Genomic DNA, 14716 nt, shown 5'->3' on the forward strand with positions numbered 1-14716 from the left:
CGGACTTTGAGCGAGGGCGTATAGTGGGCATGCGGGAGGCCGGGTGGACGTACCGCCGAACTGCTCAACACGTGGGGCGTGAGGTCTCCACAGTACATCGATGTTGTCGCCAGTGGTCGGCGGAAGGTGCACGTGCCCGTCGACCTGGGACCGGACCGCAACGACGCACGGATGCACGCCAAGACCGTAGGATCCTACGCAGTGCCGTAGGGGACCGCACCGCCACTTCCCAGCAAATTAGGGACACTGTTGCTCCTGGGGTATCGGCGAGGTCCATTCGCAACCGTCTCCATGAAGCTGGGCTACGGTCCCGCACACCGTTAGGCCGTCTTCCGCTCACGCCCCAACATCGTGCAGCCCGCCTCCAGTGGTGTCGCGACAGGCGTGAATGGAGGGACGAATGGAGACGTGTCGTCTTCAGCGATGAGAGTCGCTTCTGCCTTGGTGCCAATGATGGTCGTATGCGTGTTTGGCGCCGTGCAGTTGAGCGCCACAATCAGAACTGCATACGACCGAGGCACACAGGGCCAACACCCGGCATCATGGTGTGGGGAGCGATCTCCTACACTGGCCGTACACCACTGCTGATCGTCGAGGGGACACTGAATAGTGCACGGTACATCCAAACCGTCATCGAACCCATCGTTCTACCATTCCTAGACCGGCAAGGGAACTTGCTGTTCAGCCAGGACAATGCACGTCCGCATGTATCCCGTGCCACCCAACGTGCTCTAGAAGGTGTAAGTCAACTACCCTGGCCAGCAAGATCTCCGGATCTGTCCCCCATTGAGCATGTTTGGGACTGGATGAAGCGTCGTCTCACGCGGTCTGCACGTCCAGCACGAACGCTGGTCCAACTGAGGCGCCAGGTGGAAATGGCATGGCAAGCCGTTCCACAGGACTACATCCAGCATCTCTACGATCGTCTCCATGGGAGAATAGCAGCCTGCATTGCTGCGAAAGGTGGATATACACTGTATTAGTGCCGACATTGTGCATGCTCTGTTGCCTGTGTCTATGTGCCTGTGGTTCTGTCAGTGTGATCATGTGATGTATCTGACCCCAGGAATGTGTCAATAAAGTTTCCCCTTCCTGGGACAATGAATTCACGGTGTTCTTATTTCAATTTCCAGGAGTGTAGTCAACAATGTCAAAAGTTTTCTCTAAATATACAAATGTTTGTTGGAACACGTGAGGCAATACTGACCCTACGACTTATCTCAGAAGATAGATTAAGGAAAGGCGAACCTACGTTTCTAGCATCTGTAGACTTAGAGAAAGCTTTTGACAATGTTGACTGGAATACTCTCTTTCAAATTCTGAAGGTGGCAGGGGTAAAATACAGGGAGCGAAAGGCTATTTACAATTTGTACAGAAACCAGATGGCAGTTATAAGAGTCGAGGGGTATGAAAGGGAAGCAGTGGTTGGGAAGGGAGTGAGACATGGTTGTAGCCTATCCCCGATGTTATTCAATCTGTGTATTGAGCAAGCAGTAAAGGAAACAAAAGAAAAATTAGGAATAGGAATTAAAACCCATGGAGAAGAAATAAAAACTTTGAGGTTCGCCGATGATATTGTAATTCTGTCCGAGACAGCAAAGTACCTGGAAGAGCAGCTGAACGGAATGGACAATGTGTTGAAAGGAGGATATAAGATGAACATCAACAAAAGCAAAACAAGGATAATGGAATGTAGTCGAATTAAATTGGGTGATGCTGAGGGAATTAGTGTCAGGAAGTCGTTTCTGAAAGTATTTGTATAGAGTGTAGCCATGTATGGAAGTGAAACATGAACGATAAATAGTTTGAACAAGAAGAGAATAGAAGCTTTCGAAATGTGGTGCTACAGAAGAATGCTGAAGATTAGCTGGATAGATCACATAACTAATGAGGAAGTATTGAATAGGATTGGGGAGAAGAGAAATTTGTGGCACAACTTGACTAGAAGAAGGGATCGCTTGGTAGGACATGTTCTGAGGCATCAAGGAATCACAAATTCAGCATTGGAGGGCAGCGTGGAGGGTAAAAATCGTAGAGGGAGACCAAGAGATGAATACACTAAGCAGATTCAGAAGGATGTAGGTTGCAGTAGGTACTAGGAGATGAAGAAGATTGCACAGAATAGAGTAGCATGGAGAGCTGCATCAAAGCAGTTTCTGGACTGAAGACCACAACAACAAGAACAACAACAACATACAAATGTTAGGAACGTACGTTAACTTTCTTCCATTACGAGACAAATAAGAAACAGTAGCTTAAAAGTCCCCTCTGGACTGTAACCCAGTTATACCTGTGCCGCGCACTCCTCTTTTTCTGCCTGTGACTGACTGTATTACTGCAGCTGGAACGGTACGACAGATAATTATCTCCAGGTATTTGTCTCCCAGCGCCGCCCAAACACACAAAAAAACAAGGAGAAAACAAGGTGCATTAGCTGCCTCATTAATGACGTAATTACAGACTACAGCAGAACAGATTCCCGTCCTCTCCGCTTACCACGTATAGACATAATAATGAATGTCGTCCTCCCTTCCAAGAATCATTACAAGGGAGACGCAGCAGGCCCCATCACTCGGCGCGATTAGACTGCGCAGTTGCTCTATAAATGCCTCGGATGAGATTACTCGTGTGCTGGTGGGACGATATTTACACGTGCGGTTAATTTCCGACGTCGAGAGGAGCACTAAAATGGCACCACCCGGTACTACGTTTAAAGCACCAATCTCGTGTGGGAGACAGCTGATTTAGATTCTGCACGGGTTCGATCGACCACATCTAAAGATTGTCCGAGTGGTCCCTTGAACATTTTATAATTATGTATCTTTATTGATGGTCCATCACCTAGCTAACTAAATGAATCGTTTATATCACTTTTTGAAGCAAGACGTGCAAAAACATTTTTAATCTTATTTCTTAAAGTACCTGGTATGCACTTGTGACAATCTGTAGACTGACGACCATTCTAGGATACTGCATTACGCTGCAGCTGTTACTTTTAAGAGCTAACTCTAAGTTAATTATTACTCGCTGATCCATTAAAACTACCCATTAAACCGCCCTCCACCTAATATTCTAATAAAAAGTCAAATTATAATAAAAGCAATCTAATAATAATAGTAATAAGAGATAAGAGGGAATGGAAAGAAGAATAGAAAGGAGAAAAAAAAAACAAAGAAATCTGTCAATTATTACAAAACTTTGTGTATGAACAACAAGTACCGTGACAGTTTTTAAGTGACCTTATGTAATCTCAATGGCTAGGGTATTCTACGAACTGTTTCCTCTTTGCTCTTGCTTTAAGGGCCTCGTCGATCCGAAAGCAAGTCGACTATGTACCGGAGAAGTTTCCGTTTCACCAGTTGAGTGGTAGACAAGGTACTGAATATCCATTCTCCGCCGGCCGGAGTGGCCGAGCGGTTCTAGGCGCTTCAGTTCGGAACCGCGCTGCTGCTACGGTCGCAGGTTCGAATCTTGCCTCGGGCATGGATGTGTGTGATGTCCTTAGGTTAGTTAGGTGTAAGTAGTTCCAAGTTCTAGAGGACTGATGACCTCAGAAGTTAAGTCCCATACTGCTTTGAGCCATTTGAACCATTTTTACCCATTCTCCTCCTCAGACACGGCTTCTGGTCCGAAGACGACTCGGTTTCGGGAACGAAGACAAGCTGACGGCTAACTGGACCTATTTCCCTTCATCCCTTTCCTGATATCGGGCCGTTCCCTTCCCCCTAACACGTGACACCTTTCTGCTCTGCACACGCATCAGTTGGTCAGCATACTTTCCGTTGGCTGCCTGTGAGACGAAGCATCCAAATTTCTCTTCCTGACGCACTACCTCGTACACAGAAGTGCCCTGAAACTGCTGTCTCTCTTCTGCCATCAAGGACTCATAAATTGGGCGTTCCAGTAGAATGTAGTCAGGTGTACCTATGGATCCACAGTTAAAGATGGGTTACTCTATTTTATAGATTTTACATAGATAATTTGGGTTGGACCATGTCCTGGCAGATAGTGCACAAGGTCAGCGTTTCGTTGAACGTGAGCCATATCGACTCTCTCCCTGATATGTGATAAGAAAATATGTCCGCCTTCTAGTGAGAGGAGGGTCCCAACTCTACTGTCACAAATCCTCATTACAATCTAATCAGTGCCTTTCGATTCGTCTTAATATCTGACCTACGATTTCATGGCCCATAGGCCCTGAGGACGACTCAGATTCCCACAGTGCCACAAAAAGGAAACTGTTCCATGCTCCCTCAAAGGATACCTCCGATGAGACCATTGTCACCCAAGCGAATTGGAACTTTCTTTAGAGAAGTACGAGGACCATAGCCAAAGTTATCTCCAACTTCCGTTAGCACGATAAGCAGTAGGGGGGGGGGGGGGGGACGGTCACTCCGCTGACTGACGCAACAGAAGCACGGGGTCCCTGGTTCGGTTTCCGGCGGGGTCAGGGATTTTCACCTGCCTCGAGATGACTGGGTGTTCGTGTTCTCCTCATCATTTCATCATCATTCATGAAAGTGGCGATATTGGACTGAGCAAAGGTTGGCAATTCGTACGGGTGCTGATAACCGCGCAACTGAACGCCGCACAAACCAAACTTCATCATCACGCAACAGATCAGTGTAGTTAGAGGTGTGACAGTGAGCAAGACACACTACTTCACCTTCGTCGACGGTAGCCCATCAAAATGAGCGTTACGACTAAAAATCCCACTAAATGTGTTAATCTCTTTACGGAGGACTTTGAGGAGAAAGCACTTGAGTCTGCTGCTTTAAAGCCTACGGTCTTCTGGCGGTACGTAGATGATACTTTTGTTGCATGGCCTCATGGCAGACAGTAACTGGAGAAATTCCTTCATCACTTAAACTCATTACATGAGAACATCAAATTTACGATGGACATTGAAAAAGAGGGCTCTTTACCATTTCTAGACGTGCTAGTACGCCGTAAAAATGATGGGTCATTAGGACATTCTGTGTACAGGAAACCGACTCACACAGATCTGTATCTCCAGGCGTCAAGCTGCCATCACCCAGCACAAACAGTCGGTGTTCTCAGTACCTTAATACATCGAGCGCATATAACATCGGATGATGAAAACCTCCACGCAGAATTAGAACACTTGGAGAAGGTTTTTAAAGAGAATGGCTACACTTCTCGCCAAATAAGGAAGGCCATGCGCAACTATCATAACAAGAAGCAACGCACTGAGGACGCAGATGACGACTTTAAATCAACTGCGTTCCTTCCATACGCCGGGAATGTGTCGTCGAAAATAGGCCGATTACTGAAGAAAAATAAAATCAAGGTTATCTTCCGTCCACCAGCAAAGAACCGGGCACTGGTTGGATCCGTTGAAGACGATTTACAACTGAAGAAAGCAGGCGTCTACAAAATTCCCTGTGAATGTGGCTCTGCGTATATTGGCCAGACGACAAGAACTGTCCATGAACGATGTATAGAACATGAAAGATACACCCGTCTGCGGCAACCGTCAAAATCGGCAGTAGCAGAGCACTGTATTTCTTTGGGACATTCAATGGAATACAATGGAACAAAAATTTTAGCCCCGGTTTCCGGTTTTTGGGATTCCGTAATCAACGAATCAGTGGAAATACGTCTTGCCGATAATCTTATAAATCGTGACAACGGCTTTCAGCTGGATAAAAATTGGAATCCTGTTATTAAAATTATACAATCACAGCGGAATCGACAGTGTCATTCGATACTCAATGACTAGATGAACCTTTATTTTCACCACCGAGGGCAGCACGTACAACTCGGCTATGCCGCGGATGTCAACACCTGACGCATGCGCTGTAGGATGCCAGAACATTTCGCATGCGCGAGATTCGGCATAAATACCGCGACTGCACCTGGGCTCTTCAGTAGTTATGTACTCTCCTGATGATGGCCGGACGTCTCTGGGCCGAAATATCGTGGCAGAATGTCGACGGGATCCGGCTGCATACCCGGAAATTATTAGAAGAAGAAATACGCCGGGAAAATTTCAGAAGTCACAGCATTAACAGTCCCTCTATTGACCGACAAAGTGCTACAGGCATGGAACTCCAGCCCACAAAGTGACATTCGGAATCTGTAGGACACAAAGCATGCACGCTTGCATGCTTTCATTCAATATTCTGGCGGTTACACCGTTGGACTCGCATTCGGGAGGACGACGGTTCAATCCCGTCTCCGGCCATCCTGATTTAGGTTTTCCGTGATTTCCCTAAATCGCTTCAGACAAATGCCGGGATGGTTCCTTTGAAAGGGCACAGCCGATTTCCTTCCCCATCCTTCCCTCACCCTAGCTTGCGCTTTGTCTCTAATGACCTCCTTGTCGACGGGACGTTAAACACTAATCTCCTCCTCCGGTTACACCGTTTATTAATGTACCAGCATTTCACATTTGCAATGGCTTATCTCGTGCTTGTATTAACCTGTGATACGGCAATGTCAATCATTTAATTATTTTACCTAGACAAATGTATTTCCGAAATTTAATTACTGTACGTTAATTATCTTGCGATTTTTTGCATCAATGTATACTAAAAGTGTTCTTTCTGGGCATGGCAGTACTCATATTCAGACAGTATCACCGACCGTTCCCGTACGTGTGCAGTCTGAATTTCCTCGACAGGCTGAGTGACACTATAGTATGATCAACTCCCAACTTCGACTGCCAGTTTCTTAAGTGCTTCAGGAATTGAGAAGAGGTACGTCTGGGAAGATGCTTAAAATACTCTGTGTTCTTGGAACTGCTCCTTCATTGGATGTGCACGATTGAGACATGTTTTTAAAAATTCCATTCCTGTTTGTGTAGAAAACAAGATTTTCGTATGCAACTGGGCTACAAGAATTCTGTAGTACATTTTTAAAATTTGGAGATATTGTTGAACTCTGCACCTTGAATCATTCCATGTAGGCTTTCACGGCCGGCGTCTTCATCAGTAAACACTTCCGGGCTAAGTTGCCGTGGTCGATCTGTAGAACTTCTTCTCCCTGACGTTTCGTTCTCAACTACGGAGAACATCTTCCGAGGTGAGTCGACGACTGGCTGCTAGCAGTTTTTTTTTTTTTTTTACTTTATTGTTATTTTGACACCTGAACAATCAGGTAGGCCGGCAGCAGCACAATACGCCGCTCTTCAGCCGAAGAGAGTACAAGGAAATAAACAGAGAAGAGACATCACTTAGAAAAACGGGGGGAAAAAACAGTAGACACATGAACATAAAAACACAAGAAACCGTTCACACTCGATGACAATCCACACTACGAACTGTTGACACGACGCACAAACACGGAAGAAGACGATGGCACTGGTGAATAATGGAGTGTGACGGCGAAACTGAACACTAAACATGACGGCACACACGAGACACTGATGGCGGTGATCTCCGGCGCGCGAATGTCCACTGAGCGTGTGCGAGTCCGGGGACCTGCCAAGAGGGAAGAAGGGTGAGGTGGGGGAGAGGGGAGGAAAAAAGGATGCCAATGGCTTAGGAGACGGGGGCGCTGCTAGCAGCTGGGGCCGCCGCTTATATGGAGATCGTAGGGGGCGCCACCACACGTCACGTGGCGTCAATGTGCAGCTATCTCTGGCTATCGTCTGTTCTCTCGATTGCAGGCAATCGATTGTCACGTGATTGATGCAACGTCGACCGCCATATCTTATCCAGTTTTAATCCTTCTTCTTTACGATTAAAATTGTATTGATGTTTGTGGATTTCAATTGCCTCTCTATACATACGTGTATAATAGTGCGACGTCCTCGCTAGCACGCTTGTTTCACCAAATTTTATTTCGTGATCTCCATCCTTAAAAACATGTTCTGCTACTGCCGATTTGTCGATATGTCCCAAGCGACAGTTTCTTTTGTGCTCCGTCAACCGTGTATTGATGCTTCTTTTTGTAGTTCCTATGTAAACCCTGCCGCAACTACACGGAATTTTATATACCCCGGGGGTGGCTAGGGGGTGACGAGCATCTTTTGTTGATCTTAGGCATTCACTAATTTTCTTAGTAGGTCTAAAAATGGTCTCTACCTGAAACTTGGCTAGTACTTTCCCAATGCGATCCGTGATGTTATGGATGAACGGAAGAAATACTTTTCCAGCTGATGGTTGTTGCTGTCTCCTATTTTTAGGCATTTTTCTATTTGGGTGAAGTGCTCGGTTAATCTCGTTTTTCGTATAACCATTTTTCGCAAAGGCCATTCGTAAATGATTTAGTTCTTCTTGTAAGTAGCCTGGTTCACAAATATTATTGGCCCTATCCACTAGTGTTTTTATGACCCCCCTCTTTTGCCTAGGGTGGTGGTTTGAGTTCTTATGGAGGTAGCAATCAGTATGTGTACCTTTCCTGTAGACCTTATGGCCTAAGGTCCCATCCGCCCGTTTGATAACTGATACATCCAAGAAGTTAAGTTGTCCATTCTTCTCCTTCTCCATAGTAAATTCTGCACCTTGACTTTGGTTTCCTACAGCACAGCCGGCCGGAGTGGCGGTGCGGTTCTGGGCGCTTCAGTCTGGAACCGCGTGACCGCTACGGTCGCAGGTTTGAATCCTGCTTTGGGCATGGATGTGTGTGTGTAAGGTCCTTAGGTTAGTTAGGTTTAAGTAGTTCTAAGTTCTAGGGGACTGATGACCTCAGATGTTAAGTCCCATAGTGCTCAGAACCATTTGAACCATTTTGAACCTACAGCACACCCCACATTTTATACAGAACGGAATTTCCAGAGAACGTAATTTGAATGTCAAAGAGATCATCGGGAAACACACCGCAACGAGTCCAAGCGCCGGAAGATACAGTGCAGGGCACTGCATATGGACTAGTAGTACGCAGTGAAACCAGCGCCATTCGTAGTGAAATCTCAGAACTATCGACATTCACCCACCTTCCTTGCAAACTTAAAATGCCAAATGGCTCTGGGTTCCAAAAATTTATGTTATAGTTATACCTTCCATTTGCGGTGGTTTTTCTCTAGTTTGCATCCAATGTCGAAAACTACTAATCTGTAAACATAGAAAGTGTTCTCACTTATCCGAATATTACCTGCCTGACAACTATATCATACGTACAAATTTCATACAGACTGTCCTCTTTCTCAGGTAAGTTCACCGCAGCTGTCTATTATAAAGTCGTACCATTAGAGTCTTTGGTGGTAAATTAATACGGTTTATCGGTAATTTTGTGTTTTATTTTGTAAGAAAATGCACTTCGTTTCTTCCGTCCTCCCGTTTCCACTTAAGTAATATCAGTGTCCTCCAACAACCCATTTCACTTCTTCCTTATTATCTTGGCTCCAACAGTCTTTGATTTCTTCAGATTAGGCCTCCTTGAGTCTGTCCGGCTATATGAGCACCATTATCCATCAGGAAATTTTCGTCTGTGTGTTGAACAGTCTTTGCATAGCCATTGATGTTTGGTGTACAGTTTCGGCCAGTTTTATTTTGACCACCCTGACGACTGTACATTCGTCTCTTTTGTATGCGGGCAGATATCCCTCCCCCTCCCCCCCTTTCCTCTCTCTTCCCACTTTTCTGTGACGCCCAGTGTCCTCAAGCGAAAGCAGTACCACACCCAGAGAACGAGCGCAGGTGAGCAGATGGAGGAATGCTGCATCGTTGTGCCGGGTGGTTGCCACTCCTTTCCTGCGACCTGCTATGAAGTGTCTGTGGCGTGTGGTTGACTGTGATGAGTGGTTGTAGGGGGTGTAGTGTTGGGTTTCGTTGTTAGGGATAAAGAGAAGGAAGAGGGTGAAACTCGCTGACGGTGCACAGTCTACTTCTTTCGAACAGTACCAAGACTGTGCCAAACTGGACGTATGCATCCGACGGGTGGGACACTATCGACAGTGTCATATGCCCTCACGTGAGACGCTGTAGAGAGGTTTGGAATTTAATCCAGAACATTGGTGCAAAGATTGGTGATCAGAAACTTCACGCCACCACTTGCCTCCCTCTGTCCGGTCAAATACGGACAGTGAAAATTTTCCACTACCAGGATTCGAACCGGCGTACTTCCGAGTCGAGGGCCACCGCACAAGCATCCATTAGCGATTTCCCCAACTGAGGCGGGTCCAATGTCCTCAGCCGGCACTGTTCCTCGCGCCCAAAAACGGAGCTGAACAGACCACAGACGTTGCTACCTTTGGATCACGGGCTCCCGGGTTCGATTCCCGGCCGCGTGGGGGATTTTCTCTGCCTGGGGACTGGGTGTTTGTGGTATCGTCATCATTCCATCATCATTCATGAAAGATTGGACTGTGTACAGTTTGGGAATGTGTATGGGCGCTGATGAGCGTGCAGTTGAACGCCCCACAAACCAAACTTCAACATCATCACCATCATCATCATCATGTAGCTGTGTGCACTGGTCGGTGACCGCGGGCTGTGGCGTGTTCCAGGGAGGGTCGGGGAGCGCAGCTCGGGGCCCGGCGCCACGCAAGAGCAGGGACTCCGACTGCTGCAGCATCAACTTCCTCAAGTACGTCCTACACATCTTCAACGTCGTCTTCCTGGTGAGTACGGCAGCCGTGTTGGAGGCGATAAGTTGTCTGTCTGTCTCTCTCTCTCTCTCTCTCTGTGTATGTGTGTGTGTGTGTGTGTGTGTGTGTGTGTGTGTGTACGTATAAACTCTCTATTAGGCGCTAAGACATCACCACATCTCATAAACTGATAAATCTGTCGTTCAATACCGAACCAGATTGCGCAGGGTCAAGACACTTGACTATTTATGTGCTACATTTTGCAATATATCGATGCTGGGAGTTTAAACATCGACGTTTCAGTATCGATACTGAAGTCTTTGAAACTTCGTAAAAAAAAACTCACGTCTGATGTTCGCAAAATGACAATAATAATAATAATAAACAATTCAAATATCTTGAAGAACTGATTAGCTTGGAATGCTTCGAGAGGAAGGCAATGATATCTAGAAGTAGCAAAATGAACTGTCCTCTGACTCATCAGAAACACATAAAACGAAAAGTAAATATTTGAGCTGTATGGCTATATGGTCAGCTTCTGAACGCTCAGGAGCAGAACATACTCTCCGTCAACAACGCAATAGACTAAAGAGGGAATCTCACAAAAGAAGTTATTTTCACAGTCTGTAGACAATAATGTTACTTCTTGTTGTATTAATTAATTAATATGGTGTTACATGTATCTGTATGGTGCTTTTTATGGCTTTCTACAAATTCATCACTTAACATAGACATTATCAGTCATCGATCATTAGACACCGATGACGAAATTGAAATAAACGTTGGTGTTTTGCAACATCCTTCGTCCCTACACTGGACCCGAGTTGGGGAGAAACGGTCTCTTTTGGAAGGCAGGTCATCCAAATTTAAGCTTTCCGTTGTTCCCCGAAACTGTTGGAAGGCAAATGCTGGGGTGGTTCGTTTGATACTGGTAAGACCGGTTTCCTTTTACACCGCTCCGCAGAGAGAGGTGCACCCGCGTCTAACGACCTACTCGTTAATGGGACGGCAGACTTCGACCTGTCTCCTTCCATTGTTCAGCATAAGCAGAGGAGACTTTGGTGCTTCCCTCCTTTTCCTCCGTGATAGGTGATCTTCACTCAAAATTTATAAGTCCAATTATTTTCATGGACTAAACATACTGCCTAAGGGGAACACGTTAATCGTCTTGTAATGAAAATCAGTTAATATGAGTCCAATTTTTCACAAATTCAGATTTCAGTACTTTTGCATTCTCCATCTGTAGACGCATGTATCTGTGTTGAAAACGTAATGAGTTTCTGCCTTTAAAGCCAAGAAAATCGTTGCCAAAAATTTTAATTGGTATGAAAATGTCATGAGTCCAGGACTCATGACGTTTTCATACTACATCTTCTCATTAGCTTTACGTAATATTTTCCAAATCACCGGAAATACCCTACGGTTTATGCCCCTACATTAATAACAATCAAATTTTACCAGTACCTATTTCATGATCTATTGTTGTCCCCGCATTGTAAGACAAATCTTGTGTGGTTATTGTCTAATCTTTCCCTACTGGTGGCAATTTAATCAGAAAAGAGAGGAAGGACTCAAATGAAGAAGGTAACAGCCATAAGAAGACGCAAGGCATATGGCATTAAGATAAATACGAACACATCATAATAAAGAAGGCTAGATTACGAGGAGAAGCGTACATTAACTACAAAGGACAAAACATTCCTGAAACTGGTACTGTATGTCTGAAAAAAAAATCTCAATGCTTTCTTATCTGGGGGCACTCTTTCCATCCTTATGATGGGGTGTTTGGGGCTATAAGAAGAAAGTTATGACAAACTGATAGAGTATATTGAAATTATTCTTCATTCTGCCAATAAAAAGAACTCATTCATTGCCAACTACCTTGAGGATAACAACATTGTTAAAAACTATTATTTAAATGCAATTCCCAGAGTTTAGAAACAATGGCAAAAGACAGTTGACTGAAAGTCAACGTCAGTGTTTCACAGTAGAATATGTTTCAATATGACAGTCACAAACCAGGGGTATTAATAGCCCGATCATTCATTGATGGACGGACTCAAAACCTTTTTCAGACTTTTAAAACCCCTAGCAAATATCAGACTCCCAACAACTTTAGCACACTGAGTGAAATGTCCTATAAAGAAAGTTAAGATAAACGACACACAAAAAAAAACTGGAACAGTACATCCCAGAGGAGCACAAACATTTTTATATTGATTTATTCACTTGGCCTACAACAGCCGAAGAAGATGAAAATGTATGAAGCCTACAGAAAATGTTGGCAACAATCCTTATCTGTAATGATGATTATGTTAACATACTATTTGTAATTTGTGTTTATTAATAAATTCTCAAAATTCTATAGTTGTACTATTATTTACTTAATTTGGTTCAAAAAGGCCATGAGTCCAAGATAAAAAAAATTAATTTGAAGAATGTGAAAATAAAAATTGATGATTTGAAGATGTAGATTTAATGGTTTACAGGTACACCAGAGTATAAAAGCCCAAGTACTTCATATCTTCTACATAAAACAGTTTTATCTGAATATCTCAAAATCATGTTTCATGGACTTATGACCTTTTCGTAATAACTGATTCAACTATTCTATTAAATAATTTATGTGATCAGATACTGAAAAGTAAAATAAATCAATTCCAATTATTTTCATTTCGTTTTGCATAAAATATTATTATGCAAAACATAACAACAGGACTAGCACGAACACACAGGATACATCTCTCTCGAGGCGATGGACGTACACTTTCCGGCGAGCATTTGATAAGAAACCAACGACAATGTGGATTAGGTTTACATAAGGTGCTTACTGCATTGACATGAACTTGTTGAAATCTCGCGTCAGACAAACATTCAGGACATTAACAGACCATCAACAGCTGTAGTAACATACAGATCGATGCAAAATGTGCCAAAGGGTTTCTTGTTTTAAAGTCGAAAGGAAACCGAATTGAACGTGTATAAAACTTGAAAACCAATATAAACTATTTAATTCGATATTCGATATGCAGGTCTCACACACAAACATAGCCACTGTTTCGAAACGTGTAAGAACTCCGCAAAAATTGTTGAAAATTTCATATACACTCAAAGACAAAAAAGAAAAGGAAAAGACACACCACGAACGAATTATCCGACGAGGACGCAAATCGGTAGATGTGATATACATGTACAGACAAAAAAATGATTACCATTTCAAAAAAAGTGTATGATTCATTCAAGAGAAAGAGCTTCACAAACTGAGCAAGTCTGTAACACATTGGTCCATCTTTGGCCTCTTTGGCCCTTATGCAAGCAGTTATTCAGCTTCATATTGATTGATTGAGTTGTTGGACATCCTTCTGAGGGGTATCGTGTCATGTTCTGTCCAACTTCCACGTTAGATCGTCAAAATCCCGAGCTCCAAAGTTCGCAACTGGGGAAAGATCTGGTGATCTTGATGGCCAAGGTAGGGTTTGGCAAGCACGAATTCGATCAGTAAAAACTCTCGCAGTATGCGGGCGGGCATTATCTTGCTGAAATGTAAGCCCAGGATGGCTTGCTGTGAAGGGCTACAAAATGGCCCGTAGAATATAGTCGACGTACCGCTTGTACTCTTAGGGTGCTGCGGATGACAACCAAGGGGTTCTGCTGTGAAATTAAGTGCCACCCCAGACCATCACTCCTAGTTATAAGGCAAAAGTAAGGTTGGTAACCCACCACAGTCCGGGGCCTCGTCAGACATATCTTCTCTGGACATTGGGGCTCTCCTCGAAGGGGGACTCATCACTGAAGACAATTCTACTCCTTTCAATGAGATTACAGGCCGAAGACGTGTCCGCTGACGCCCTGGACAGCGGTGGAATAGGTCGCCGAATCTCTCCCTCAATTGAGAACGTTTGGGGCATTATGGGTAGCGCTCTTCAGCCCTCGGGATTTTGACACTCTAACGCATCAGTTGGACAGATTTGGCACGTTACCCCGATAGCTCTATCAGTCAGTGCCAAGCCCAATAACTGCTTGCATAAAGGCCAGAGATGGCGCAATGCATTATTGACTTGCTCAATTTGTGAAGCTCTTTCTCTTGAATAAATCAACAATTCTTCTGAAACTGTAATCATCTCTTTGCCTGTACATGTACATCCCATTCACCGACTTTCATCCCATTCGAATAATTCCTCCGTGGTGAGTCGTTTTTTATCTTAGAGCGTACTATAAATA

At 44.4% G+C, this 14716-nt stretch overlaps 1 protein-coding gene across 1 annotated transcript in view; it reads left to right on the plus strand.

The window, feature by feature from the left end:
* The window catches only part of LOC124606734 (CD151 antigen-like), a 147532-nt gene that overhangs the window by 37507 nt on the left and 95309 nt on the right, over positions 1-14716 (plus strand). The window contains exon 2 of the mRNA XM_047138765.1: positions 10415-10528. Within this exon, the coding sequence (XP_046994721.1) occupies positions 10415-10528 (114 nt within the window). The remainder of the gene's footprint in view (positions 1-10414; positions 10529-14716) is intronic.

The sequence above is a fragment of the Schistocerca americana genome, chromosome 3 (genome assembly GCF_021461395.2).
Source record: "Schistocerca americana isolate TAMUIC-IGC-003095 chromosome 3, iqSchAmer2.1, whole genome shotgun sequence".
In the NCBI taxonomy this organism is placed as follows: domain Eukaryota; kingdom Metazoa; phylum Arthropoda; class Insecta; order Orthoptera; family Acrididae; genus Schistocerca; species Schistocerca americana.